The following is a 26,531-nucleotide window of genomic DNA, read 5'->3' on the forward strand; positions in this document are numbered from 1 at the left end:
CTTTGAAAATGAGGAAAAATCATTTGGGAGTATAACATAACTTGTCCAACAAAGTGTAATGGAACCTATTTCCTTTCTCGTGCAGAAGTGAAAAAACCATCAGGTATTCATTTAAGCACTGTAGGAAATACTGAAGGATTGAAAAACCTGCCACTGCTTCCTGGAAATAAGCCTGAAAATGGATTCCAATGTTAATGAACTTGCACTTACTATGGAAATAAATTGCATAGTGCAGAATTATCACGGAGATGTTCAGCACTGAAGTGGTGCTCAACATCATCAATTGCCACTACTCAGCCGTGCAGATTACATGTGCCAGTCACACAACTGCAGAGCTGATTAGCAACAGAAGGGTAAGAGGAAAACTGAACTGCTGGGGTAAGGGAGCAAACAGAATCCCACATTTCCCTTAAAAAATACAAACCATCCAGCACAGCAGTTCTTGACGGAGCTACACGATGACCAGCTCCAGAGCCTGGATGAATCACCTCTATCACTGCAGTACACCAGATGCTTTAAGACAGCCTAAGCCATCCTAGCCTCCAAAGGCAGCACACCTACCCTCCCACTTCTGTACTATTATCTTCAGTGTAGCGGTACAAGTACTTGCACACCCCATCATGAAGTAAATTCTGGAAGGGATCTAGAGCAAAACTAACCCAGTGAAAACAGAACCAAACCAAAAAAGGTGCATTTTCACCCAAACTGTATTTTTGCACTGCAAATATACCGGTGCCTGCCTTCATGTCAGAGTGAGAAAGAACTGCTTCTTCTACAACCATGCCACAATAAAATATTCATGAACTGCAGTACTGCAGAGCAAACAAGCAGAGGCCACAGGCACTTCACTGCTGAGATCACAGATAACAAGCAATTATTTTGTCTTTCCACTTAAGTCTCACTGAATCACTTACGTTAAGTGGTGCTGAAAGGTAGGAACTGTCCTTGGCAAAGACGAACCTTGATTTCATTATTATTTCTGAATGAACCACTTTAAAAAAACATCCTGTTATTTTACTTTTACACTTCCTATACTTGTAACATCATTTGCACTGCTGCCCCCACAAAAAAAAACCCAAACTTAAGGGTTTTCATATCTATGAAGACTTATCCAATTTGAAAAAGGAAAAAGTGAAGTCTCACATATAAAACATTTCACAAACCATAAAAACTGAAACAGCTCAGTGTTATGGGGGGGTGTCAGAGTACAGTACTTTTTACCTGGCTCTCCCTTGCCTGTTCGGCCAGGAATGGTGTGGGCATGCAGCAAGTTAACAACTCTGTTCAGAGCAGTAGGCAGCTCTTCTTGACACCAGGATTCATCTAATTCACATTCTGGTTTCATCAGGCGCAAGGTCACATGGCTCACTAAGGTACCTGGTATGAAAGAGAAAAGAATCCATGGAAGGACTAAAGCCAGAGATTTCTTGAGAAAAATCCCCAAGAACACAGACCCAAGAATTACAGCACAGATGTGGGCAACAGCCCAGGCTGCAAGAGGCAAGGAAGGAAGCACAGCCCCGAGGCTTACAGTGGACAGCTTTCCTTACAAGTTACACGTGTGAACTACACTCACATCCCCCAAACTCTGCACAGGGAGAAAGTACCATTGCAACCAACTGCTACTTGGAGGTGATCACAATGACCAGACAACTCTTTCTCTTTGGACCCAGTCTTATCCAGCAATAGGATCTCTGGGACTTTGCAGTCATCTCCCTTAAGCACTGCTCCAGGGTGGTTTTTCTCCTTGGCTTTTTGTGGCGAATGGTCATGAACCACAGCTCGTAAGAGCAACTTTTCACTGTCCTGCCATAAAAATAATGCACCCTGCCCTTAAACAGCAACTGCAAATACTAACCAAAGGTTTTCAGTTGAGCTGGCATAACACAGGAAGCTAAGGAAAGAAAAGGTTCCTTAATCCTTGGAGCAGCCAAAGGTGATCGAAAAAGTGGCAAGAAGGAGCTGATGAGAGCAGGGATGTACTGAGTTAGACCTGGAGGCTTTCTCTTTATAACAGCACCCAGGAGTCCAAGAGCTGTTTCCAGCTCATTATCAAGCTGTAAAAGAAATAATTCAAAAGTTACCATAAAAAATCCAAAAGTTACCATTAAAAATAAAGAAATAAAATCAAGCTGTCAGATCTAATTTCTAATGACAGAAACGAACAGCTCATTGCTGAATATTCTCTATTCTTTTTAGCAAAATTACTTGGGCCAGGGTAGCTGGCAAAAAAGACCATCAAAACTTACCTCCTTCAGCCTTTTTCTTATCTGAGACTCCCTTTCCAGCTGCGCATGCATCAGCTCCTTCTGCTTGCTGGTCAGTTGCACCTCATCCTTTATTCCTTTCTTCTTCTTTATTTCCTGCAGTAGAGAGCAATGGTCATTATTAACCAGGAGCTACTAACACCATCCCCTCAACTAGGTAGAGAGGAAAGATACATTGGGGTTTTTCTGCAATTTACTTTCAAAGAGTATCAAAATATCCTTCCAAGCAAATGACTCTGAAGACACAGAATGGAAACCTGCAGGTTAACACCACTTCAGTGTCCCACCAGCAGCATCACATCAGTTTCTCACGTGTTTAATTGGTCACATATTACATGGTATCATTAAAAAGAGCTGTCCAGCTCCTTCTACAGTGGATGGGCACATCATCCACCCCAGAGCGACCCAAAGCCAAGCTTTATTAAAAGAACGCTCCAGTCAACCTGGTACATTCCCTTCCTTTCATCCAATTCTTCCCCCTACCTACACCCATCACTCTGGCCAGACTGAACTGAACTGATGGCTGTCGACAAGATGGAAGCACCTCTTTAACAACCCTTACAGAAATTACAAGAGATACACATATGGCAGAAGCCATGCAACAAAACAGATGAGGTAGTAGTAACCAGCCTGGCTTTCCTCTTCCCATTAACTCACCTCCTTCAGCTCCAGCTCAATGATTTGTTCCTTGAAGGAATAAGCTTTATTCTCCCTCTTCATGTTAGCCTTTTTCATACTATCTTGCTGAGCACTGAGAAGGGAAAGTAGAGAAAAGAATCAGCACTGCTCTGAACTAAGATCCAGGCACACAAATCTGGTAACTCCTGTACAGAAAGAGCATCTGACAAACCCCATTCACTTGCTGCCTAAATGCCAGCAGCAATCAACCCCCTGGTGCAGAGAGAAAAGAAGTTACAAAGTCTTACCTCTGTATTATAGATTTGTCGTAGAGTTCTCCCTCTGGTGTCTTCATGATGGCAAATTCCTCTCGAGTAACCTGGCACAGAGCTGGATTCTCCATTGATGCTGAGATAGTGCTGATGAGCTGTGGTAGCACTCTACCAGGGGAAAGCAGAGCGAGAGATCCCACTGCATTCATAGACGACTATCAAGAAAACAAAGGAAAAAACAGTATTATTGGTATTCCTTGAAATTGTCTAAAAAAAGTATGCCCTGTTGAGGCAGTTATGCTGTAATTCCTAATTCCTTATTCAGTGGGTGACTGTATCTTATCTAAAGTCCTACTCAGTTGCTGGTACACAGCCTTTCCCCCTGTCCTGGGTTGAGCAGCAGCAGTCATTTTTCTCCTTCTTAGGAGCTAGTGCAGTGCTGTGTTTTGATCTTTTGGCCTTGGAACAGTGGTGATAACGCCGATGTTTTCAGTTGCTGCTCGAATGTTTGGTCTGGCCAAGGATTTTCTGAGCCTCATGCTCTGCCAGGGAGGAGGGGAGGCCGGGAGGAAGCAGAGACAGGACACCTGACCCAAACTAGCCAAAGAGGTATTCCATACCACAGCACGTCATGCCCAGGATGTAACGGGGAGTTACCCGGAAGGGTTGGGACTGCAGGGTTGGAGGAGGTATCGGTCGGTGCTCGGCTGAGGGGAGTGGGGCGAGTTATTGGTCGGCTGGTGTTGAGGTGTTGTATTCTTTCCTCTTGTTATTTCCTTTAGCACTGTTATTATTGGTGGTAGCGGTGGTGATTTGTGTTATACCTTAGTTACTGGGCTGTTCTTATCTCAACCCGTGGGAGTTGCATTCTTTTTGATTCTCCTCTCTGTCCCTCCAGAAACAGGGGGAGGGCAAGAAGGGGGGGAGTGAGCAAAAGAGGTTTGTGGTTGGGTTTAAACCACGACACCCCCTTAAATCCCAGCTCCTTTGCACCAGTTGTTCTTTCTGAATCTGCCTTTTCCCCACATTTTAGACAGATCTTCTTCCTTATAGACCAGTTGGTACTTAACTCCTCCACAAAACTCTCCTCTTTCAAAGCATCTCCCAAAACTAACACACGGAAAGTAGAAGTTTATCACCTGGTTCTCCGAAGTGTAGGTAGTGATCCTGGGTAGAATGTCATTCAGGTGTTTGGTAACGAAGTCCTTTGGATCTATCTTCATCTTGATGAGGAGGGCTGGCCAAAGGCCTGGCTGCACTGCCACTGGCAAGAAGAATAAATGACCAAGTAAATATGAAGCAGAATGCTAATATAATGAAACTAAAAAGGTAAGATAAAGACCCCATACACTGTCCATGGGAGTGGTCTTATCCCTCCACTTACCTACAGATGGATGATGGCTCACCAGCAGCATCTCCAGTGCCAGCTTTTCTGGCTCAAAGGAATCCACATCAAGCCCTGCCACACTCGAGATGACACAGAGTGCCTCATGAAAGACACGGGGAGGAATGTATGTCTTTCCTAGCTCTGACAGCTCTCCCAGCTCCGTCACCAGCACCTCATGAGGCAGAACCTGAGTGGACAACTTGTCAGCAACACATCACATCAAGCCTTCTTGAGCACACTTCCCCACAGTAACACCATACTGAATACTAACAATCTTCTCCCTCTGTCTGTACCAACAACTGAAGCCTTCCAAGGGAAAAAGGGAGAAAGGATAACAGTAGAACTGAAGCAGAGATGACAGTGACAGAAAGACTAAGAATGGAGGACTATACTAGATTGGGCAAAATGAAACTAAAATCGTCATTTTTGGCAAAGAGGACTTTGACAAGGTTGAACCAGCTGGCTGGGAACGGTACACCCAACTTCTGCAGTCTCGTTTTACCCAGTATCTTTTCAAAAATACATCATTCAGGCTGTATCTATGACATAGGAAGACCACTTTCAAGTCCCAGTCTTGGTACCTAATTCACGTACCTTAATCTGTTCCACACCTGGACATGGTGCTGGCTTAGCATCATGCCCAGTAACACAGCACTCTCTTTCCTTTTTGTTTTCATTTTTATAATAGTTGCTACTAAAGTGTCTGTATTACTTTTGTTTTAAATAGGCAGCTTGAGCTAGAATCCAGGGCCAAAGATCTAGGATTCCAAGAAAGGAATGAAGCACTTGGTTCTCCGGCAGGGATTAAATTTTGATCAAAATAATAGAAGGACATGAGCATACTCCCCAGATAATTTGGAATATGTCTTCTCTGTATATAGGGAAGATCAGGCACACCACAGACACTGATACAGTGTCCTGGGTTTACCAGGAGCCGTTTTGCTCCTTCTTAGTAACTGGTGCAAGCTCTGTGTTTTGACTTCCAGCCTGGGCAGAGAGCTGATAACACCGATTGGTTTTAATTGTTGCTAAGCAATGTTTATTCTGGCCAAGGACTCTGTGAGTCTCATGCTCTGCTGGGGACGAGGGGAGGCAGAGACAGGACACCTGACCCAAACTAGCCAAAGAGGTATTCCACACCACAGCACATCCTGCCCGGAGAGGTAACTGGGAGTTACCTCTCTCTTCGGGGGGGTCGAACTCGTTCGGCGGTGGTATCGTATTCTCTTGCTATTTTCTCTTATCAATATTATCATTGGCGGTAGCAGCAGTGATTTGTGTTATACCTTAGTTACTGGGCTGTTCTTATCTCAGCCCGTGGGAGTTACATTCTCCTGATTCTCCTCCCCATCCCTCCGGGAGTGGGGAGGGTCGGGGGGGGGGGGTGAGTGGACGACCTGTGTGGATTGGTTTAAACCACGACATACAGTAATACAGAATCATAGAATCACAGAGCGGTTTGGGTTGGAAAGGATCTTAAGTTCCAACCCCCCTGCCATGGGCAGGGACACCTCCCACTAAACCATGTCACCCAAGGCTCTCTCCAACCTGGCCTTGAATATGCAGTGCTCTAATACCAAGTGGCATTCTGGGAGACCATCTGAAACCAAATCATCTGTATATTATACTCTATGTCAATACTAACAGCAAATCTAGGATAGGGAGGTGACTGGCAACATACAAACAACTAAGCAGAAACTAGGCTTCTTAACGACGCACCTTATGAGAACTGAGAACCACTTTCAGCTCCTCCAAGAGCCCATAGGCCAGTTTGTAACCTCCCAGAGAGGACAAGAGCTTCTTAACTGTTTGATGGGCCTGTCTTCGAACATTCCAGTTCCGACTCAGCAGAACGGCAACAAGGGCACGGTGATACTGCCTGAAAACAGAGAAATAGACAGCTTTAGGGAAGGAGGCAGCTCTGCAAACCAACTAGGCAGAAGAGCACGAAGAGTGCAACGTTCTGTGCAAAGTCCCAAGCCCACCCTCTCCACTGCCCACATGAACGTTCACGGATCAGGCACAGATCAGTGGCAGCAAGCACAGCTCTACGTACTGAACTTTACTTTCAGGCAGCCGCTGTGCATGATCCAAGAGAAGGCGCTCTGTCAGCTGCAGCACTGTGCACATTGCTGTGGGGAAAGACAAATATTGAAAATAGCACAAGGCTTCATAAGGAAACACTTTTTTTTTACCTGAAAACAAACAAACAGCAAGCGGGACACATTAAAATAGGTACTCAAAGTGAGCCTCGACATTATCTCAATGAAGCTAGAGACAAATCCAACTCAGACCTGCGAACAGAACCATGGTTTCACAGAAATGTTGTTAGCTGGATACCAGCAGAAGTTTCCTGACCACTGTGTGTGACCTACTTTTGTCTAAGTCAACAGAGCAAACCAAATGCTAAATACCACGCTCACTGCACCAACACTGCAGTGTTAACTCCCAAGCCCTGCTGAAATGCCTTCAGTGACAATAAAATGTGTACTGAAGTAACACACATGGCACAATGCCATCTGAATAGTAGCCTCGGTATTTTACCTCATAGCATCTTCTGAGCTTCAACTGTTACTAGGCCCTTTAATTTGTATAACTCAGGCTCATTGAGAAGTAAAGGAATTCATTGTCAAGCTTAGACTAGTCTAGATGTACTTCTGAAAGCGTACACTCTTCCTTTTAATCTGAAACTGGATCTTCCAAGGATCACAGAACAGGGCTAATGGCAGTATTAGCTCTCATAAGTACTAAATAATAGAGCTGAAGAGCAACTGGATACACGCTAACTGGTAATTTACCTTCCTCTGATGCAGACTGCAAGAACTTCTCAGATGTAAAGATTTGTTTTTTCTCATCCAGAACCAGCTGCCAGAAACCGCTCAGCTTAGACTCTGACAGGAAAAGAACCGAAGTCTGTTAATCAAGGATGCTTCAAAACAAGTCAGACCTCACCAGCGTACATAAAATACAGCAGAATTCTGTCTCCTGAAATCACTCGGGTTGCTTCTAGCTTTAGAAGTAGCAAAATGGTCAATTGTTCCACATCTCTCTAATCCAAAGCCATAAGCATGCCCGAAAAACACCTGCTGACAAAAAGGTATTTCTCTGACTGAACACCTGTGAAATGTAAAGTCTGTTTCACCTTAATCTTTCATAGGGCAAGTCTTCCTAAATATAAGGAAAGGGGGAAAGCGATGTGCTGCTTCTGACAGACAGAACATGCCTGGATTTTATATCCTGGCAGACGCATGAACTCGGAAAGTTCTTGTAATATCCCCTAATGGAGGACAGTAATTCCAGTCCTCATGCTTTCCAAAGACTGTTTGTTAAAATATTGGCCAAAAAACAAAGCAAGTAATACTTTAAATGCATCAATCAAGCCCTAGCACGTAAGGTCTGAGTGAATGCCTTCTGTCAGAATAGAGAGGAATATTGCCTTAGGTGAATGGAAGCTGCAATTCACAAAGCCACAGAAGAGCAAACATTCTTCACTGACATAACAGAGATGGGAATAAATCCTTCCCTGGTTTACAAAAAGGCAATGATTCTGTACACAGAAACAATATACAGGGTAAGGAATACTGTCTCGTGTGTTGTCAAGGAAGAAGTGGTAACCTTTAAAACCTGTCTGCACTGGACTCCACCGGGTGCTTTGTGACCTTACCAGTTTGTCCCTCAATTACAGATATCCTGCAGATCAACAAAGCTGCAGCAACTCCTTCAGTTACCATGGGAACCTGAGTACTTTGAGATGCTGCTTTTTCCACTGTCTGGATGAGCATTGGCAGCAAGTCCATTCCCTGTAATAATGTGTCACCTGAGGAGACAGAGAGACAAGTTACAAAACAACACGGTCCTTCACACCACAAGGGTATCAACAGTTCTGTGGTCGTGAGACAAGGACAGGAATCAGACACAACCTAGGATCACTCCGAGTCTTCCCAGTAGTGAGTTGCCAGGCACAACTATCATTAAACATGAACTATGGAAATCTAGATGATAACCACTTTAGTCCTTTCCTCACAGACAGAACAGGCCTATCTCAGTATGAGTTCCTGTTCATGGGACGCAAAACAAAACCCTAATTCAGTTACATTAAAGGAACTGGTTCAAATCACAGGAAGTCTGACTTCAAGGATTGTTTCCGTAAAAGAGGGGAAGTAAATTCCTGGCAAACCACAACCACCTTTTCCACTTCAAGCATTCACAAGTCAAGGAATCCCACTGGTTGGTGACCCTCGCTTCCACAGAAACTGAGCTGGTGTTCCTGGTACTTCCAGAAGCAACATCATACAAGCAGTGTTGAAAGAGGACAAGAAAGACCTCATGGTTTTCTACATTGAATATTTACAGGCATTGTTTTAACTATAAACTCGTGAGGGTTGGAATCTCTGGGTTTTTTATGATCCAGTTGGATGCATCATTGGGTGCATCAAAGCGATGGCAGTCACTGTTCCAGTGGTGAGCAAATAAAATATCTTTAGCCTTAATCCCCTGAAGAGCTGCACAAATCACACACAAGTAATCCCCCTTGCCACAGCAAGCATGAGCAACGTCCAGTTTGCCATATTTCTCTGTGGCAGGGGGTTAGAACTGGATGAGCTTTAAGGTCCTTTCCAACCCAAACCATTCTGTGATACTGTGATACTGATGTCTCTGAAAGTTCTGCCATCCTGTGATACCCAAGTAGTTTTCAGAGTGGTTTTTTCAGCCCTATGATAGCATAGAGAATCCTGTGCTATCATAGGGCTGTACTATTGTAAAATGAGAATAGTACTATTGCACTACTAAAAATAATGGAATCAAAAATTACTTTGGAGGTATATGAAAGACAGCACGATGGGCAGTGATGCTAGTTACACACCGAGAGAAAACATCATTATAAACTTGAAGGCAAACCAGACTTTAAGGATAAATATGAAGGTCAGTGAACAGATACTGCCTTACAAAACCTTTCTTAATCCACACAGCTATCTACTTACATCAGGAAGTACAAAAGTTGATTACTCTTCTCTCAATCACACAGTCAAGAGTTATTAACAGCTGCACAGTTTTACCTTTGAAAGAGGCTAGCATGCACTGCAGGTAGGCATGCCTCACAGCTGAAGTAGAGGTTTTAAGGCTGAAGGCTTTCTTTAGCCATTCTACCAGCTTCTTAGGAACTTCTGTGGTGAACCGAACACACCAAAGAGCCAGGACAGAGACTGCGTGAACCAACGTGCCTTCATGGACTAGGAAGTAACACAGAGCTCATGTCAGTACAGCAGCTGGATAGATCACATGGACATACAACAGAAAGCAGGTAACGACATCAGGAGGAAGCAGGGAATGAATGCATGTGCTTCTAACAGACACAGCTCTGCCGCCATGGCATTGCTCATCAGAGCAGGACATGGATTTTATAACACAACAGGCGAGAATCAGATTTATCCTGAAAACCAGGCCTGTTGAAAATCCTACTCAAGATGAAAGCAGCTTAGCAAACTCAGAACAAAGGCAAAAGGTCTCACCTTCTTGTTGCAGGAAAGGGATGAAAAGCTCAGCGACGGTTCCGCTCAGAGCTTGGGTAGAGGATCCAGAAACCACATGGTGACTGAGGCTGCCGATCCCTGCGAGGACAAAATTCTCTCATTAACTCCCAAACTACCAGCACTTGCTGCAAAATCTAAAACAAATCAAGAAAGTCCCTTCACATTTCAATCCTCGCACAGACAGCTCTTTTTTGTCACTACATCCGTGGGTCACATCCACCACGGACCAACACTGCAGGACCTCTGCCTTCATTTTTACCTAGGACACAGTCATCTTCTTCCTCACATGAAACACTTCAACCTACCAGCCAATTATTTCCTTTGAACAGTAAGTCAAGAACCGCCATGTGGTACCCAGCACTCTCTATGGTATCAATTACAGCCAATTTGGAATGACAGGCAGGGAATCCTAAAGGCTTAAGTTCTGTTTCCTTCCATTCAGCATTCTGCTGAGTTTCTTCCACCAGAGAAGCAGCTTTCTTCTATGATCCTCACCTGAAAGGACACTCATCTTCTGAGCAACAACTGTCAGCTTCCCTTCTGAGCCTGCCAATAAAAGCAAATGGCAACAGCTGACTTACAGACAACAGCTATGTGCTGCATCGAGAATCTTCCCAAAAGTACAAAATCCTGCCCAGTCATCCCTGATCCAGGCTGAGCCACCCCCCTCTAAAGGCAGCCAAAGAGAAGAGAAAATGCAACGCTCAAAATTCCCCAAAGGCAGCAAATCTTTATTCATCTCCACTGCTTATCCTACAATTTACTCACCCCCTAAGATGGCAAAAAGGTGTCTGCCCAGCGACTCCACAGCCGAGGGATCACTGCACTGTCGAGCCAAGTTCTTTAATGCCACAACTGCTTCATCCATCAGCTGCACACTGTTGGATTTCAGGTGACCTAGGAAATAACACACAAGCTAAAAGCTCCTTACAGCAAACTTGCAAGACAAAGACATCTCTTTACATGTGGCTTGACTCAGCTTCTGGAACTGTCACGTGAACTATTCCAGTTCCAAGTTACAGCATCATCAGCATCATCCTCCCTCCCACATAAAATAATCTCTTCACCAGTAATCAAGCTGTTACAAGTACAGCCAGGAAGCTGAAGAAAGCTTTATTCTGAGTTCATCATTCCCTCCAGAATTTAGAGTACTTACTGGCCAGTCCTTTCACAATGTCTAGAGCATACTGGCTGAGATCCAGGTTCACAGATACGAGCAAGCAAGAGATTGCTGAAGATAAAAAAGATAACAGCATATTACAATTTGTTAACTGGTTTTTAGCATTTTGGTACATCCTTCCCCCCAGCTCACAGCAAGAGCAGACAAGGCCAGTAAGGAGTAGGAAATAACACAAATTGATGCCCAACGAGCAGATTAATTCAGGATTATTCTTAGCACTCAGCTGTGAAATTCTGTCCTCCGTGCAAACAGTAGCTACCACATACCCAGACACTTGGGATCACACCACAAATGTTGTTTCTCCACATCTAACCCTTAGACACCAGACAATCCCGCTGCCTCACAGGACCAAAAGCATAGTCCAGAAAAACACACTCCCCCAGCAACTCCAGACTGCTAAGGAACAACTATTCATGCTCTTGGACAGAGCAATGCAGACTGATGACAGACTCACTTTCAATTACGTTCTCAGGGCTCCGTAGCAGGGATTTCTGCAGAGTTGGCAAAACTAAGTCCTTGAATTCAGCGTGAGACATGTACCGAAGAAGCGGGGAACAGCTCTCCTGCAAGGGGAGCAAAGCACTCAGCACGGCAGCAGACGCTGCACACAGGACAAAAGCACAAGCAGCTCTGTAACAGTGTCTCACCAGCACGTGCTTCTGAGGCTTTGTCTTGCTCATAAGGATGGTCTTCAAGTAGAAATCGAGAAGAGCACTCTGAACAAGAAGAAACACCGAATTATAGCCACACTGCAGCCTATACCCAGCTCCCCACACGCTGCCAGGAAGCCAGGCTCGACACTGCACCTCATCCTCCTCTGGAAGGCAGTCATGCTCACTAAGCAAAAGCTTTGCTTCCATCCTTACGTAAGACAGTCAAGCAGAGATCAGTGTGCTCTGCTCTACGCTTCAGCTCAACACACTAAGTGTGCTAGAGCTAAATGCTGCCTTCCGTTCCTATAACTGGAGAGGGCAGAAAGCTACAGCATTGGCCATCTACACAAATGCACAGGCCACAGCACACAGCTGTGTATCTGGCACCTCCTCTGTAAGTCTGTTCCAGCTGTTTTAGTCAGAAGTGCATGGCTATTGAATTGACAGGTAATGAAACCAGGGGCAGATGCAAAGCACCAACCTCACTGGGACATCTGTTCAGCCCCCTTCTCCCTGGTCAGAAGTGATGCTACTTATTATCCTCCAAAAAGCAATACAACAGATTTACCTTATATCGTTTAATGATATCAGTCTCTTTATGGGCTGTGCAAAACTGCACCGCAAGTCCCAGCATTGCAGCGTAACTCTGGTTTGGTTCAAGACCAAAAACAACAGATAGGTACTGATCCACCAGACCCTGGTTCTGAAGAGAAACAAGAGCAAGGCACGTTAACACAGCAGAACGTACAACAGCTGGTGAACACGGCCACGTAAGGTAGTCATCACCTCTTTCCACAGCCTGTTCAATTTCTTCACAGCCCCAGCCACTGCCTGCTTATGAGAACCTCCCAGGACTTCCAAAAGGAGCAAACACTGGACCTCCACCTGCCAACAGAAACAGCCAAGAAAACCTTCATGCACGTGCTTCTCAGCGAGCTCATATCAAACCAGATGAGTCAAATGCCAGTGACTAGCTGAATCTGCTTAGGTGAAAGCCCTCAGTTTGTGCAAGTTCGTCCAACAAGCTGCCTCTGCTTCCATCTCACAGGTGCCACTTTGCAGAACCATGCATAACAGTTTGGGCAACTCCACGTCTGGAAACAGTAATTTATATCAGATTACAACTCCTCTTAACATGTGTTCCAACTATATTCCATGGTACTTGAGCGTGGTCACAGGTTCAGGCTGTTGAAGACGGTGAAGCAAAAAGCTACTTGACCCTATATGACAGAGTATCACAGGCACGAGGGATTTCAGAGTATCACAGGCAAATACTTCAAGGGAGGCACATGGAATTCATGCCACGCTGCAGACTGCACCTTGGAGGCACCAGTAGCAGGCCTAGTCTACAAACACTGGTATACACCAGAGCAACTCTGCACAGGTGTAAGACTGTCCCACTCTCGTGCTTTGTACAGCTTCTGCTTTCTTCAGCACAATAGGAGAGATCAAATACATCAGAAAGCAATAAAGACTGCCACATAAACCTGGACTGTAACAGGACACTGCCAGTTGTGTTCAAAATTACCTGCAATGCCACAGCAACTTAAAGGCATTAAAAACATTTCAGTCCCTATCTCCAAAGGGATATTTCTGCAAACCAAAAAGAACCTACCAGTTTTTTCCATGTTTCTCCCTGTCTCTTGTCAGGTGTTGGAAAGACCGTGTGTACAAGCAGGCATGTCCAGGAGAGCGCCAGCAGAGCTGCAGATCCACTGCTCTTACTGTTGTACAGACAGGAGAAGGAGGTAAATCTACAGCTCCCAGTATGTGTCTTACACCTACTAGACCATAACAGACGCATCTTTGCCAAAGTCAGAATACGACCTGACAAGCAAGGCAATTGTGTCACCAAAAAACCAGTTAAAGTCTTAGCTTATGTGTTTCAGAACTTCCAAATGGCACAAAAGAAGCTGAATCTTGCCTGCTGGGAATGAAAATCCTTAGCAGAAGAAACAATACTTCTGGATCTTCTCAGCAGCATTACAGAAATGAGAGTTAAACACTTGGCCAACTGAGAGTGCCCAAAAAGTGACTCAAGATTTCTGTGCCACTGCTCATCTTTACTGTCAGAGCTTCCCAGCTCTGCATTGCCAAATCATTTCTCAGCTTACCTTCCCTGCTGGCACACTCCTCCCTCCACTTCAGGTAACAGATCCCACCTCACAGCTCCCTGAGGATCCTCACCCCGTTTTGATCTCTACCCCAAAGTAAAGAATGTAGAAAGTGTTCTTGCACACAGGGGCAGCCACTGCAACTGGAGGCTGAATATCAGATCACTGCAAGCCTTTAAACCGAGATCAGGTCCTTTTCCAAAAGCTGCACTTGTATTCAGCCGTGGTGGCACTGCAGGACAGTGCTCTGTGGCCTCTATCAGCCAAACAACCCCAGTTCACCTTTTGGAACCATGAGCATTTCCAGAAGATATCACAAAAGAAAAGCTGCGTATTTCTAAGCTCAGCTTCAAATTTCAGTACCTCCCTGTCTACAACAAGGTCTTGAATTCCACCAGCTGGGTGAGGAAATCCCCCCTCCTAATCATTTTGGATAATTTCTTGGTACAAGAGTTTGTTCCATATCTCTCCAGCCCGGAAGGTTAACAAAGGCAAAGGCACAACTCAGACCCAATCCGCCAGCAGTAATAACCACGATACCCCTTCTGCTTTCCCAGAAGACACAGAAGAGGGAAACATCTGAATGGCCATTAACAGCTTTGTCTCCAAATGTTTTTAACACCTCCGGCAAGCAGCAGCAGCAGAATCATTGCAAACACAAGCACAACCACCAGCAACTCAGAACTGCCTCCACACAGAGCAACCCATCCAGCACCTGGGCACTCCAGCCTTGCCACCGATCCCTGAAGACTGAAGAGACTGCAGAAGGTTTTTTGCTGTTGCCTCTGGCTGGGACTCCGCGAGCTGCTGAAGCGCCAGCTGCAGGGCTCTGCGGGACGCCGCATCGCTAGAATGAGAAACAGACCTCAGTGACCATGACAAATCCTGCCAGCATCACACGTGTTACTACCTCCGCATCACACATAAGGTTCTGCCTTCTCATTTCAGCAGTCCAGCTAACGGTCATGTTATCCTTGCTGTTCCAAGTGGAGAAGTTTCTGGCAGAAAGCTCCATCCCCTTCCTCAACTGACAGAAGTCACGTCAAGGCCCTCTGGGAGGTTGCAGTACAAAACACAGGTTCTGAACAGCTCCTCTGCAACAGGCCGTAATTTAATCCAATCAAGAAGTGTCTAAAAGGCATCTAAAAGACACCTCAGTCTTGCATCACAAGGACACAGGCATTCGTCCTTGCACACTGAACCATGGGGTGGAAGTTTTAATTTCACAGTCAAAGGTGAAACACAAGGGAAGTGTCATAGAACTTCTTAATGTCAAACCTAGCTTGAGAGCCTAATGACTAGATGGCATCTTCCAGTGTCATACACATCCATGTGCCACTCTATGCTAACACTTTCAAATGCTCCATACCATTTAACTAATAAATACCAACAGATGACATAATACAGCTTTTCCACATCAACATACTCACCGGTATCGATGCAAGGTAAGGCAGAAGAGTTTGCAAAGGCCTTTTACTGCTCCCTCTGGAAGATCTGCAACAGAATGTGTCTCAAATTATTTCTTCATTCATCTAATTCTTCATAAAGCTCCTTATCTTTAACACAAACGTGATTCACTTCACAACTGAAACCAGCGAACTGCCCACATCTACAAAACTGCTTGTGAGGATCACAGGAGACGTTCTCTCTCTAATGTATTTCATGTATATTTTCAAAACCAGCGGCAGAACTGGAGCATGAAATTCCAGAGGCAGCCCAGAAAAGACAAGAAAAAAGATTTCTACAAATGTGCTTCGACTGTTACCTGAACGTCTGAACACATTTGTTATATATTAGACTGAACATCTGAAGCCTTCCGCGCTCTCGCTCCACATAACACATACGTGCGTGTGCAGAAATATTCCACGAATCATTAAAAAATGAGTCAGGAGAGAACAGGCACCCGATAGGGTAAAGCAAAGCTAACACACACGATGCTACAACTACCAACAGCACACGTGCTAGTAACCGCAGTCCTGGCTACTCACAAACCCCACGCTCAGAACTAACACTGTGAGAAAGCACAGCCCCCAAGTGCTACCAGCCCCCTCCCTCAAGTAGTTACCCCTCATGCTCCACACAGGCTTGGAAACAGAGCAGCTGAATGCTCTTACCCACCCCGGTAACCAGAACAGTGCCCCACAGCTTGTACCTTTCCCGGAGATGCATTTGCCCAGCTCGCTGAGGATCTCCCTCCGCTCCTTCACGCTGGCTGTAGTCACCTTTCCCGCAAACCGCTTCAGGGTGTCAGAAATCTAAAACCACACGCAGAGGACAAAGCATCAGAGTGCCCTCAACACCGACACACAGAGCACACCAGGGCCAGCAGAACCTGGGACCTCCCGGCGACCAAATGTGAGCACCCACGGCCTGATCTGCTGAGGAAAGGGCCACTGTGCATCGCACACGATGGAAACCTTCCCCTTCGGGCAATGGGTGACTGCTTCCTTTTTGCTAGCCTGTGTCCCTGTCATGGCGTTTACGCTCTATAGGATACACTTACCCCTCTGAAAGTAAGACAGAGCAAGAGGTAAGACCAACGGCCTGAAGTATAGGACCTTTAAAGCACTTCAAGAATGCAAAGGTGGTTTTCAGTGCAGCAAGGCCCACGCACCCCCCACGGGGGACTCCTAACTGCCCATCCTGAACAACTGATCCGTGGTTTGGGGCTGGCAGCAGCTGGGACATTGTGTGCTCAGGCCCAGCAAAGGAACAAACTGCTCTCATCTAACCCCCTTATCACAGGGATTCTGGAAACCGAACTCACCACATTCCAAGCTGTGCCTCACTCTCAATCCCTTCCCATGCACTGTCAGCAGTGGCCAAGGTTCCCTGAGCAAAACAGCTCCATGAACTCCTGACACCAATTCCTTGACATTCCGAGTTTTGCAGGGTATACAGGATAAAAACAGCGTGGGCTGAACAGCGCTCAGCCAAGGCCTGCACCCGCCACCTCCCTGCATTTCCATAACCCAAAACGCAGCTCTCCAGGAAAGGCTTTTCAAATTCAGCTCTTGAACTGAGCAACTTTCTATGTGAATAATCAGCACCTTCAGGAAGGGCAGCAGAGGAGCACATCTTCAGACACGCATCAAAGCTGTTCCTTCCCTCGAGAGGCAAGACTCCACCAGCTTTGCCACAAGTCTAGTTCCAAGCACAGGAAACCTGGCAATTGGGAAATGGAGATTGCCTCCACCTCCCTTCAGAGCTGCTTCCAGTGAAGCCCTTCCGCTGACACGCGGGAGGGGTAACGCTGTGCAGCAAACCGGGGTTTAGAGAGGCTGCCCACAGCTCCCTGCCTCTGCGAGCACTGCACAGCCCCAGCTCTCCTTGAGAACCGGCTGGAAGCAGGGCTGCACCTCTGCACGGGGTGGTGGAGAACGCCCAGCGTCCTCACCACGAGAACGGACAGGACAAGCCACCAGCAACGAGCTCATCCTCTTTCAAGCCTTTCAGTTATGTCAGCTCAGCAGATGCAAACTCAAACCCAGCTGCATTACTCACTCGCGCTGCTTTGTGATCGCAGGCAGGGAGATGTGCAGACACGAAACAAGCACTAAAATTATCCCAACCAGTCTAGATATTGAACACAAGCATTGTGTAGAACACTGTGGGACTTCCTAAACAACTCAGTGACTTACACGAACGGCACAAACTGCAGCTCCCCGGACTGTGTGGAAGGGGCGCTGGGGCAGGCTTCACCCCGTCTGCTGCTAAGCTTTTATTAGGATGTGGCTGCGCACGTGTGACAAAGGGAAGAGGCGAACGGATAAGGAGCAGACACCGCGCCTGTACCGGCACGGACCCGATCCGCAGGACCCTGACACCTCGGGAGCGCCCCAGCCCAAGGCAGGGAGCTGCAGGCCAGAGCCCGCCGGGGCGCTGCCGGGCAGCGCAGGGCACCCCGGAGTAGCTACCGCCGGGCAGGCCCCGCTCAGCAGCTCCCAATGGGGACAGGGCTCGGCCTTTCCCGTTCGGGACGGCGCCGCCGGCACCCGCGGGCTCGGCCGGGGCACCGGGAGCTGCCGGGGGGCGGAGCGCGGCACCGGCGACCGCACACGAGGCAGCTGGTGCCGGAGGTACCGGGAGCTCGCTCGGCGAGGCCCTTCCGCCGCCATCCCCCGCTTCCCTGCGGGCCGCGGCCGCCCCGGGAGCGGCTCCTGGGCCCGTGCTGCTTCGGCCCCGGAGGAAGCGGCGCAGCGGCCCTGCCCGGCGCCCGGGCGGGCTCCCTGAGGGCGGCTCCAGCGGCCAGCGCCAACGCGGCCTTCCCGCACCGGCTGCCGCATCCGCGCCGGGCCCCGCAGACGGCCCCAGAGCGCTGCGGAACGGCACCGGCACCGGCACCGGCACCGAGGGCAGGCCTCCCCCCTCCGCCTCCACCGGCCACCGCGGGCCCGTCCCGCACTCACCTGCGTGTCGGCCGCCATGGCACCGCCTGCGACCCCGGAAGCGGTCGCGGCTTCCGGTGCAGGCCGCGCAGAGCCGGCCGGGACGGGCCCGTCTCCATGGCGATGGCGCGGCCCCCCCCCCCCCCGCCGGGCGTTACCGAGCCCCGGGCCGCCGGCCCGCCCCCCGCCCCGGGCGGCACTTCCCCCATTGCCGTGACGGGCAGAGAGCAGCGCGGCGGCACACGCGGACGGGTAAAACAGCGTTTTATTCGTCGGGCGGGGCCGGGGCGCGGCAGCGCGGCTGTCAGTCAAACAGACCGAAGCCCATGTCCTCGTCGGACTCCTCCGACTCCTCCTTCACCGCCTCTTTGGCCGGAGCAGAGGCAGCGGCAGCAGCGGGGGCAGCCGCCTCAGCCGCCGCAGGGACGGCTGCCACGAAGGCAGAGGGGTCCGCCAGGAAGGCCTTCACCTGCGAAAGAGAGGGGAAAGGTGAACTCGGAGGAAACAAACGGTCTGGGTGATTGGACCGGTGTAATCGTAACGGCAATGAGCGCAAGCTGGCCTGCAGTGAGATGGATGCCCTTAGCACTGCCAGGTATGAGGAGTCAGAGACATCTCAGCTGCACTCCAGCGGATCAGCCCCAGGGAGGAGGGAAGGCCGGGGAATCCAGCTTCCCACCATCCATGCGCAATACATGGAAGCACGTGCCCCTTTTTCAGACAAGTCCCTCGCACACAGGTGGGTCTGAGTCCTTTCAAACCAGGTACGGTGAAGTGTTTCCAAGTGCCGGGCTGCGTTTAACACCTCTTGCAGCCATTACCTTTTCAGCCAGCGGGAAGCTGTAGTCTGTCTCCACCGCCACAGCCAGGACCCGCTTGTACCCGTTGACAATGGAGTGGGGCACAGAAGCAATGGTCGGGTACCCAATTTGCAGGCAGACGCTGGCAACATTACGAACACCCTGCGAGGAGAGAGACGCATGTTTCTGTGCTCTGAGAAGCAACCTGGACTAAAAACCACATTTCTGCATTGCCATCATCATGATGGATAGTGTGCGAGGCACACAAGTAACAAAGCTCCAGTGACATTAGACAAGCATCAAGATTTAAATGGCTTTTCTGAAGAAGTTTCAGCTTAAAAAGCCTACAGAAGGTACTCCCTGACAGACTGTTTCTGCAGGGCTGCAGGGATTGCTTGCACAGCACACCAGACATGACACTTGACTGCCAGAGCAGTGAGGCAGAGCAGAATACAGCAGATCCAGGCTGTGGCACCCACCTCCAGGAAGCGCTTGTGCAAGGTATCCTCGGTGATGTCCAGCACTTCAGGATTGTAAATGCTGCCATTGTCAAAGACCTGCTGGATCACCAACCCGAAAGAGAAGGGGGAGATGTTCAGCATGTTCAGCAGGGTGGCTTCGCTGGCACCCACTTTGTCTCCAGTCTTGATGAGCTGCACATCGCTCTGAGGAAACAAAGGGAAAAAGAATGAATATGTACAAAGAAATTCAGGCACATCGATGCAACAGGATGCACGAGATGAAGTGAAGGAACAAATGAGCACGACAAAAACAGGCTGAGTTCAGCTCCACAAGATGAGAAAGCCCTAGACATACAAGCAGGTACATCTCAGCTGGGAGAAAGGCAGCGCCCTGCCTGCATCGTGCTCCTCCAGCAGAGCCTACCCATGCAGCCGAGATCATAGAATCACAGAATAGTTTGGGTTGGAAGAGACCTTCAAAGGTCATCTAGTCCAGATGAAGAACTTAAATCCCCCCTGCACTACATCCTCCTTCATGCTCCCAACACACAACAGATACTGATTTCAGCCCTAATGGGAGCTTGGATCTTTGACATCCCTCAGCTGCAACAACTGGGGCCCTCGAGTCAAGGCAGAGCTTCAACAACAGCAATGCACTGCTCACTAACCAGAATTTCAATGGTTCCTCTGGAAATCTTGGTGGTGATGCCCAAGGCCTGGAAAAAGGAGGTCTTCTCAGGTCCAAGACCAGTGTTCTGGGCCGGCACAGTCACATCACAAGGAGCAATAGCACCGGCACGGGCAGCAGCTGGCACCTGGAGAAAGGGGAAACGAGAAGCTGGAAGAATGCTCACCTCTCAGATGTGGTGGGATGGCATCTACTCCTTCCTGAAGTTCCTCTAGGATGGACAGCACCCAGGCACGCACACAAGAGGCAGCTGAACTTAAACAGTTTGGCTAAGGCTGCAGGGGCCTAGTTCCAAAGCCCTGAGGACTCCTGTCAAGCAGGCATCGCCCAAATACTCAGTTTTGTCTTTAATTCCCTGCCAGCCCAGAGGCGCAGTGAGGGCTGATCTCCCCTACCTTGTTAGCCAGCAGCATGTCCCGGATCTCAGTCAGATCCTCCTTGGTGAAGACAAAGCCCACATTCCCCCGGATGTGAGGCAGCAGCCTGAAGGAAAGATGACAGCCTTCAGTTCTGCTTCTCAGACAACCCCCTCTCCTCCCAGACAGAGGGTCCAGGAGCACATTCAGACAGTGTTACCCACTTTTCCAAGGCAGGGTTATTCTCCAGATGACCACGAATAGCTTTGCGCATCATCGTGTTCTTCCCCATCAGCACAACAGCCTTCCCACGCAGGGACATGCGGATTTGCTGCATCTGCTTGGATCCCACATTGTCTGCTCCCACAATGAAACATTTTGGGTAATCATCCAGGAGTTGCTATAGCAAGAGAAACACTGTAACTGTACAAATCAATCTGGACCAGCACACAGAGCAGCATTAAAACCTCAACACGTTATAATGTAAGACCAGAATCTAAGGGTGAGAGTGCTGAGCTCACACGGACACTGGGCGCACAAGGCTGCACCTTTCTCCCCGCTATCTGAGCAGATCCCTAAACAAGCAGATCCCTAAACCAGCCAGCCCTGGGCTGTCCCAGCCACCTCCTGCTACCACGCAAACGCTCCTCAAACACCCAGACCAAGGCACCCCCCCGGGGCAGCCCAGATCGCGCCCCCCAGCCCGAGCAGCGGCAGGGCCGCGCCGCCACTCACGATGATTTTCATGAAGTAGTTGGATTTCCAGGTGGCCCTGTCTTCCCTGGGCATCGCGGCGGTGCTCCAAGGATCGCCCACTGGGTTTAAAGACGAGCTGAGACCTGCCAAGGGGAAGCGCGGCTCAGGCGTGTCCGCACCCTCCACCCCGGGCCTCCGCGCTCCAACCAACCCCCGGCCCCCGCCCAGGACCGCGGGTGCGCTCTGGATCCGCTCCCGGTAGGGCCCCGGTACGCTCCGGTACACCCCGGTACATCACGGTACATCCCGGTACGTCCCGGTACACCCCGGTACGTCCCGGTACGCCCCGGTACACCCCGATACACCCCGGTACATCCCGGTACGTCCCGGTACATCCCGGTACACCCCGGTACACCCCGGTACGTCCCGGTACACCCCGGTACACCCCGGTACATCCCGGTACGCCCCGGTACACCCCGGTGCGCCCCGGTACACCCCGGTACATCCCGGTACGCCCCGGTACACCCCGGTACATCCCGGTACGCCCCGGTACACCCCGGTGCGCCCCGGTACACCCCGGTACATCCCGGTGCGCCCCGGTACACCCCGGTACACCCCGGTACGCCCCGGTACGCTCCCGGCCCGGCCCGGGCCCAAGGGAAGCGCCACACCGCGCACCCACCTCCACGAGGGCTCCGGGAAAGAAAGGCCGCAAGGCGGGCCCACCTCCTTTTATACCGCGGCTTGTGGCCAATCGCAGCGAGCCGCGGAGCCACCTCGGCTCAGCCCATTGGCTGCCGGCCGCGTGTCAATCAGGGCGGGACGCCGCTCTCCTTGAGTAGGCGCTGGCTCGGTGCAGTGCGCCCCCTAGCGGCTGGAGGAGCGCTCCGCAGCGCAGGAAGGGCGCTTGGGGGGGGTGCGGAGGGAGCAGCGCTGTGGGCGCCCCACTAGAGCATCCCTTAGGACGACCCGCTTTGTTCCTGGTTTCCTAAAGTGTAAGGGCTAGAAACCACCACAGCACGCAGGTGAGAATAATGGTAAACATTTTATTAGTGTAACTGCAAGAACTTTAAATGGAAAAAAAAAAAAAGCAAAGTTAGATGTTTACAGGGGAGAAAAGACATCAAATAACCATGGACCCAGCGGAGCACCCCCAGCCCGGCCCCGACGTGCTGTGAAGGACCGGCGCCAGGGGCTGCACTTGGTGCGGGGGCTGCAACATGCACCCCTCTGCAGCCCTCGCCACACGCCCCCCTCCCTGGCTGCTGGTGCAGTGCCATGGCTGCGCTGCCCTAAAACTGCATCCCAAAATCAAATGTCAGGCCATTCTGGACACCCACAGCGGTGGCAACAGCCACCAAAGGGCATTGTATTTGGCAAAGTAGCACCCGTGTAGCATCCCAGCACGTCAGAAACCAGATAAATCCAGGACAGGCTCAACACCTTGCTCAGGAGGTGAATGCTCAACGCTCCCTATTAAGCACCCACAACAGATGAGCTTCCCCTTTGGCGCTGTGCACCACCAGCACCCCCCGTGGCACTCAGGGCTTTCCACGCGTGCCAGATGCATCCCTTACACAAGCCTCAACGGGCAGTGAGGTAGGTTAAAGACTCCCCTGGACAGGGAAACTGAGGCACACGGTTACACAGTCTGCAGGTCTCACGCAACAAGTGGTAGTGCCAGAAACATCATCTCGCCCCTCTCTGCCCCCCCAACCCCGACACCAGCTCTTTGTCCTCTTAGCAGGGCTGAAGGCAGTCGACCTGTTCGGTGAGATAAACACAGGCAACTTAGAAACATTTGAAGTCAAACCCACTTCAGAAATGGAAAGACAAATGGGTCAGGTTTCTTGCCCTGCAAACCCTCCCCAGCTGACGCAGCATTAGCACTAAGGGTGCCGCAGCTCCCCTCAGTCTCAAAGCACAGACTGAGGTTCATTTGTGTGGGGAAACGTCAAAACCAGTTTCAGTGACCCGAGCTGGACAGTGAAGCGCTGTGGAAGGTTACACAGGGCAGTGACCTGCAGCTTCTAGCCTAAGGTTGGGCTGGTTTCTGACACAGTTCCCCCCAGACCCCTAAATGCACCCACCAAGCTGGTACCCACAGAACACCATTGGGTATTTCAACCTAATACTTCACCTTCCATAGCACCCTCCAGCCAGAGACCTAAAAAGTGCTTTAGCAAACGTGAACTAAGCCTCACAACCACCTCACAAATCCAGGCTAAACTGCCCCCATTTTACAGATGGGGAAACTGAGGCACGGTAAAGGTTTAGCGACTGGCCCAAAGTTACACAGCTAGTCAGGAACAGAGCCTGGCTCTCCCGATGTCTTCTCCTTAGGCACAAAAGGAAGCCCTTTCCCAGTCAGCCCTGCTCTGGTTTCCAGGGGCAGAAGAGGAGAAACCAAGGGCAAAGGTCTGAGCTCTTCCCCCCTGCAGCATTGTATTAAGACTCACTCTAACATCCTGGAAGCTGGGCTTTGGGAGAATGGCAGGCGATTCAAATACAGCAGTTTACAGGTTGCAATGAACCCCAAAACACACACTTTCAGGTGACTGGGGGTAGGAGCTATTCACAGTTCACCTGCTTGTGCTCGGAGAAAAAAAAACCCATACAAGTCACATTGCCTTCCCCATAAGATTCCAGCCCCTCCCAACCCGCAATAAAAAGAAACTATTGAATGTTAGTTAGGCTTAACAAAGCGTTGAGGTTACAGATGCAGTAACCAGCACAACTGGCACACTGCCTAGAACAGCACAGCTTGATATAAAAGTTGCTTTCTTAAAATCACTTCAAAATCAATTTCTGTATAAGAGGATTAAAAGTAAATTAGATATGAATTCAAAATCAGTGTAGAAATCTACAGTTCTTATCAAAGACAGGATACAGTATTTGCTTGGATAGTAAAACCCCAAGTGTGTCGCACACACCTGACCCAAGGGACGTGTTATACCAGTAACAGTCAATATAAAAGGTTATTGCTCTAGCATCTCTCAGGAGAACATGTTTAACAAGAGCACAGAAAAGGGAAATACCATGGGGCTGACAAGTCTCATTAGCAAAGAGAGGAAGAAGAAAGGATATAAAGTTTGGATCTTTTTTTTCCTGGCTTCTTAAACCCTCCACTTCTCCCTGCTCTTGTGATGGTTTCAGGCCCTGATAGGGGAGAGTTTCAGGCCAGATAAACACACACACGTCACACACTCCTGACAGGGATGGGTGAAAAAGGCTGTGCTCTGACCTGTCTGCTCCTGCTTTTAAAGCAAGGATGATGCTTCTTCCTCCTGGGAGCAGCAGGCAATGGGAGCAGATGCCTCGAGCAAGCCTGGGTGCTAACAGAGGTGTCTGGCATAAGATGTCACCCACAGGAGCGCACATCAGTGCTAAGGGATGGTTGGGGCTTACTCCACCTCCTGCTCCAGTGTGTTGAGAAAAGGCAGGGAATAACAAACTAGGGGGAAAAAAGAAAACAAAACAATCACCCCACACAGTAACACCTTGATTCCTCTTTAAAAAAGAAGTAAGTGGTATCATCTCCTTACAGTGTAATGGAACTGGAGAGACCCTTGCAGGGTCTTGGCTGCCTGTGCTGATGCTCTGATCTCACACACCCCCCTTGGCTCTAGTGAGCAGAGATCTGAGGGTGTCACTGAGATCACAGGGTGCCCGCGCTGTGCTATTGCTCAGCCTGCACACACGCAGACTAAAGCCTGAGAAAGGTGTCAAAGCAGAGGGCTGTGCTGTCTGCAAGCGTCACCATTTGCTCAGGAAGCTGACACAGGCTGAAATGTACTGGCAAAGACTCCTTCTGCCAGGAGGGGGCTGGGTAAAATCTCCCTGTTGGAGCCCTTGAGCTAAGCTCAGCTGTCAGTCACACACACAGACTCGCACCATAATGAGGGATCTCGGCCTCTCTCTACTGAGACACAGCAAGGGCATTTCCAGTTTAATGGTCCATCTCATCTCTGGATCTACTGCCTCTCATAGCAGCAGAAAGCACTCCCACCCACCCCCACCCCACCCTCCTCCCCTGCCTGGTCAGGTTTCTAAATCACAGTAATGTTCAGAGAGATAGAACTGCCAAGGGGGTGGCAGAAAGATGCTTAGCGCCCATCTATGATGCCTCTAACAGAAGAGCTTGAGAAAGCAGTTCTGACAGTAGGGCTTGTCGTTCTGTTCTTTGAAGGTTCCTTTGTTGAGCTGCTTGAGGCAGAAGGCACAGACAAAGTGTTCAGGGTGAAATTTCTTGCCCATAGCAGTGATGCAGCGTCCTGTGATAGGCTTCTGGCAACCGGAGCACAGCGAGCCGCGGCGCTCGTGGTAATGCACCTCGCAGTAGGGCTGCCCGTCATGCTCGAAGAAGCTGCCATTGATGAATGGTGTGAAACACTCCTGCAGGAGGATAAAGCACAAGGGGACAGATTGTGTAACTGGGGGTGCAGGCAGCTCCTCAAGCCTCCTCTGTGGCGCAGACTAGCTGTACTGCGGGCAGGGTGAACTGCTGCCTTTCAGCATCGTCCTGTTATCCAAAGAGCCAAACTCTGTCCATCAAGATTTTCCAAGGAAAGGCTGATAGACAGGCAGTTACACCCACAAGCAAGGGAATTAACCATGCACCTTCCCCTAGCTCGTTTCACTTCTGCAAGGAAAATACTACAGATGAGGTACCAGGCGTGTCAGGCCAGGAGAAAGGAGAACACTCCTTCCCCTGAGATGGGAAACACTGCAGCACCTTCACCCCTGCTGGGTTTTGTTACATTGGGGTTTTTCTGGTTTATTTTTTAATCCCACTCCAGCTTCCCCGCAATGGCAGGAGAAGCAGGGACCAGCAGAGACTTTAATGGAGCAGAATTCTGATGAATGTGGGACTGGTTCCAGCTGAGAAAATGAGGATCAATCTTTACAAATGATGTCTCTGGAATGGCTGTCATTACACAGGAACACTGCAGGGTCACCAAACCTGAAACATTTCCACCAGGTACATACACACTGCTACTGGGAGAAACTTAGTTCTACGGTGCTAAGGATTTTGAGCAGATGAGAAGAGGATACACCAGCTATGTGCTTATTAGTGCCCAGAGCTCCTCACCCAGTGTCAGGCAGCTGAGGATGCTGCA

At 49.4% G+C, this 26,531-nt stretch overlaps 3 protein-coding genes across 5 annotated transcripts in view; all 3 read right to left on the reverse strand.

Annotated features, from left to right (window-relative positions):
• GCN1 (GCN1 activator of EIF2AK4) overlaps positions 1-18,495 on the reverse strand; it is a 42,807-nt gene extending 24,312 nt beyond the window's left edge. For both annotated transcript variants that reach the window (XM_065692894.1, XM_065692893.1), the window contains exons 1-25: positions 18,432-18,495; positions 16,175-16,277; positions 15,453-15,516; positions 14,738-14,869; positions 13,524-13,632; positions 12,695-12,793; positions 12,477-12,611; positions 11,903-11,971; positions 11,710-11,818; positions 11,232-11,306; positions 10,844-10,972; positions 10,571-10,621; positions 10,055-10,153; positions 9,602-9,775; positions 8,209-8,361; positions 7,343-7,435; positions 6,601-6,676; positions 6,264-6,423; positions 4,542-4,731; positions 4,297-4,421; positions 3,194-3,372; positions 2,925-3,018; positions 2,250-2,363; positions 1,859-2,057; positions 1,222-1,377 (exon numbers count right to left, since the gene is read on the reverse strand). In XM_065692894.1, the coding sequence (XP_065548966.1) occupies positions 1,222-1,377; positions 1,859-2,057; positions 2,250-2,363; positions 2,925-3,018; positions 3,194-3,372; positions 4,297-4,421; positions 4,542-4,731; positions 6,264-6,423; positions 6,601-6,676; positions 7,343-7,435; positions 8,209-8,361; positions 9,602-9,775; positions 10,055-10,153; positions 10,571-10,621; positions 10,844-10,972; positions 11,232-11,306; positions 11,710-11,818; positions 11,903-11,971; positions 12,477-12,611; positions 12,695-12,793; positions 13,524-13,632; positions 14,738-14,869; positions 15,453-15,516; positions 16,175-16,277; positions 18,432-18,449 (2,905 nt within the window). In that variant the 5' untranslated portion in view covers positions 18,450-18,495. The remainder of the gene's footprint in view (positions 1-1,221; positions 1,378-1,858; positions 2,058-2,249; positions 2,364-2,924; positions 3,019-3,193; positions 3,373-4,296; positions 4,422-4,541; positions 4,732-6,263; positions 6,424-6,600; positions 6,677-7,342; positions 7,436-8,208; positions 8,362-9,601; positions 9,776-10,054; positions 10,154-10,570; positions 10,622-10,843; positions 10,973-11,231; positions 11,307-11,709; positions 11,819-11,902; positions 11,972-12,476; positions 12,612-12,694; positions 12,794-13,523; positions 13,633-14,737; positions 14,870-15,452; positions 15,517-16,174; positions 16,278-18,431) is intronic.
• Positions 18,496-18,657: 162 nt separating this feature from the next.
• RPLP0 (ribosomal protein lateral stalk subunit P0) lies at positions 18,658-22,142 on the reverse strand. Its single transcript, XM_065692778.1, has 8 exons — positions 22,094-22,142; positions 21,451-21,554; positions 20,940-21,115; positions 20,755-20,842; positions 20,340-20,486; positions 19,690-19,875; positions 19,232-19,372; positions 18,658-18,879 (listed from the first exon to the last, which is right to left on the reverse strand). The coding sequence occupies exons 2-8, from the start codon at positions 21,502-21,504 to the stop codon at positions 18,715-18,717; spliced, it is 957 nt and encodes a 318-aa protein (XP_065548850.1). The 5' UTR covers positions 21,505-21,554; positions 22,094-22,142; the 3' UTR covers positions 18,658-18,714.
• Positions 22,143-22,437: 295 nt separating this feature from the next.
• PXN (paxillin) overlaps positions 22,438-26,531 on the reverse strand; it is a 46,667-nt gene continuing 42,573 nt past the window's right edge. For both annotated transcript variants that reach the window (XM_065692281.1, XM_065692279.1), the window contains one exon: positions 22,438-25,806. In XM_065692281.1, coding sequence (XP_065548353.1) covers positions 25,540-25,806 — 267 coding nt within the window. In that variant the 3' untranslated portion in view covers positions 22,438-25,539. The remainder of the gene's footprint in view (positions 25,807-26,531) is intronic.

Source organism: Lathamus discolor, chromosome 12, assembly GCF_037157495.1.
Source record: "Lathamus discolor isolate bLatDis1 chromosome 12, bLatDis1.hap1, whole genome shotgun sequence".
NCBI classification, from domain to species: Eukaryota; Metazoa; Chordata; class Aves; order Psittaciformes; family Psittacidae; genus Lathamus; species Lathamus discolor.

Excerpts from the sequence above, each read along its gene's own strand:
- RPLP0 (XM_065692778.1), bottom strand. The coding sequence starts at position 21,504 with ATGCCCAGGGAAGACAGGGCCACCTGGAAATCCAACTACTTCATGAAA. Across the intron at positions 20,843-20,939 it reads AATAACCCTGCCTTGGAAAA|GCTGCTGCCTCACATCCGGG; the intron begins GTGGGTAACACT and ends TCTTTCCTTCAG. Across the intron at positions 20,487-20,754 it reads ACATGCTGCTGGCTAACAAG|GTGCCAGCTGCTGCCCGTGC; the intron begins GTAGGGGAGATC and ends CCCTTTCTCCAG.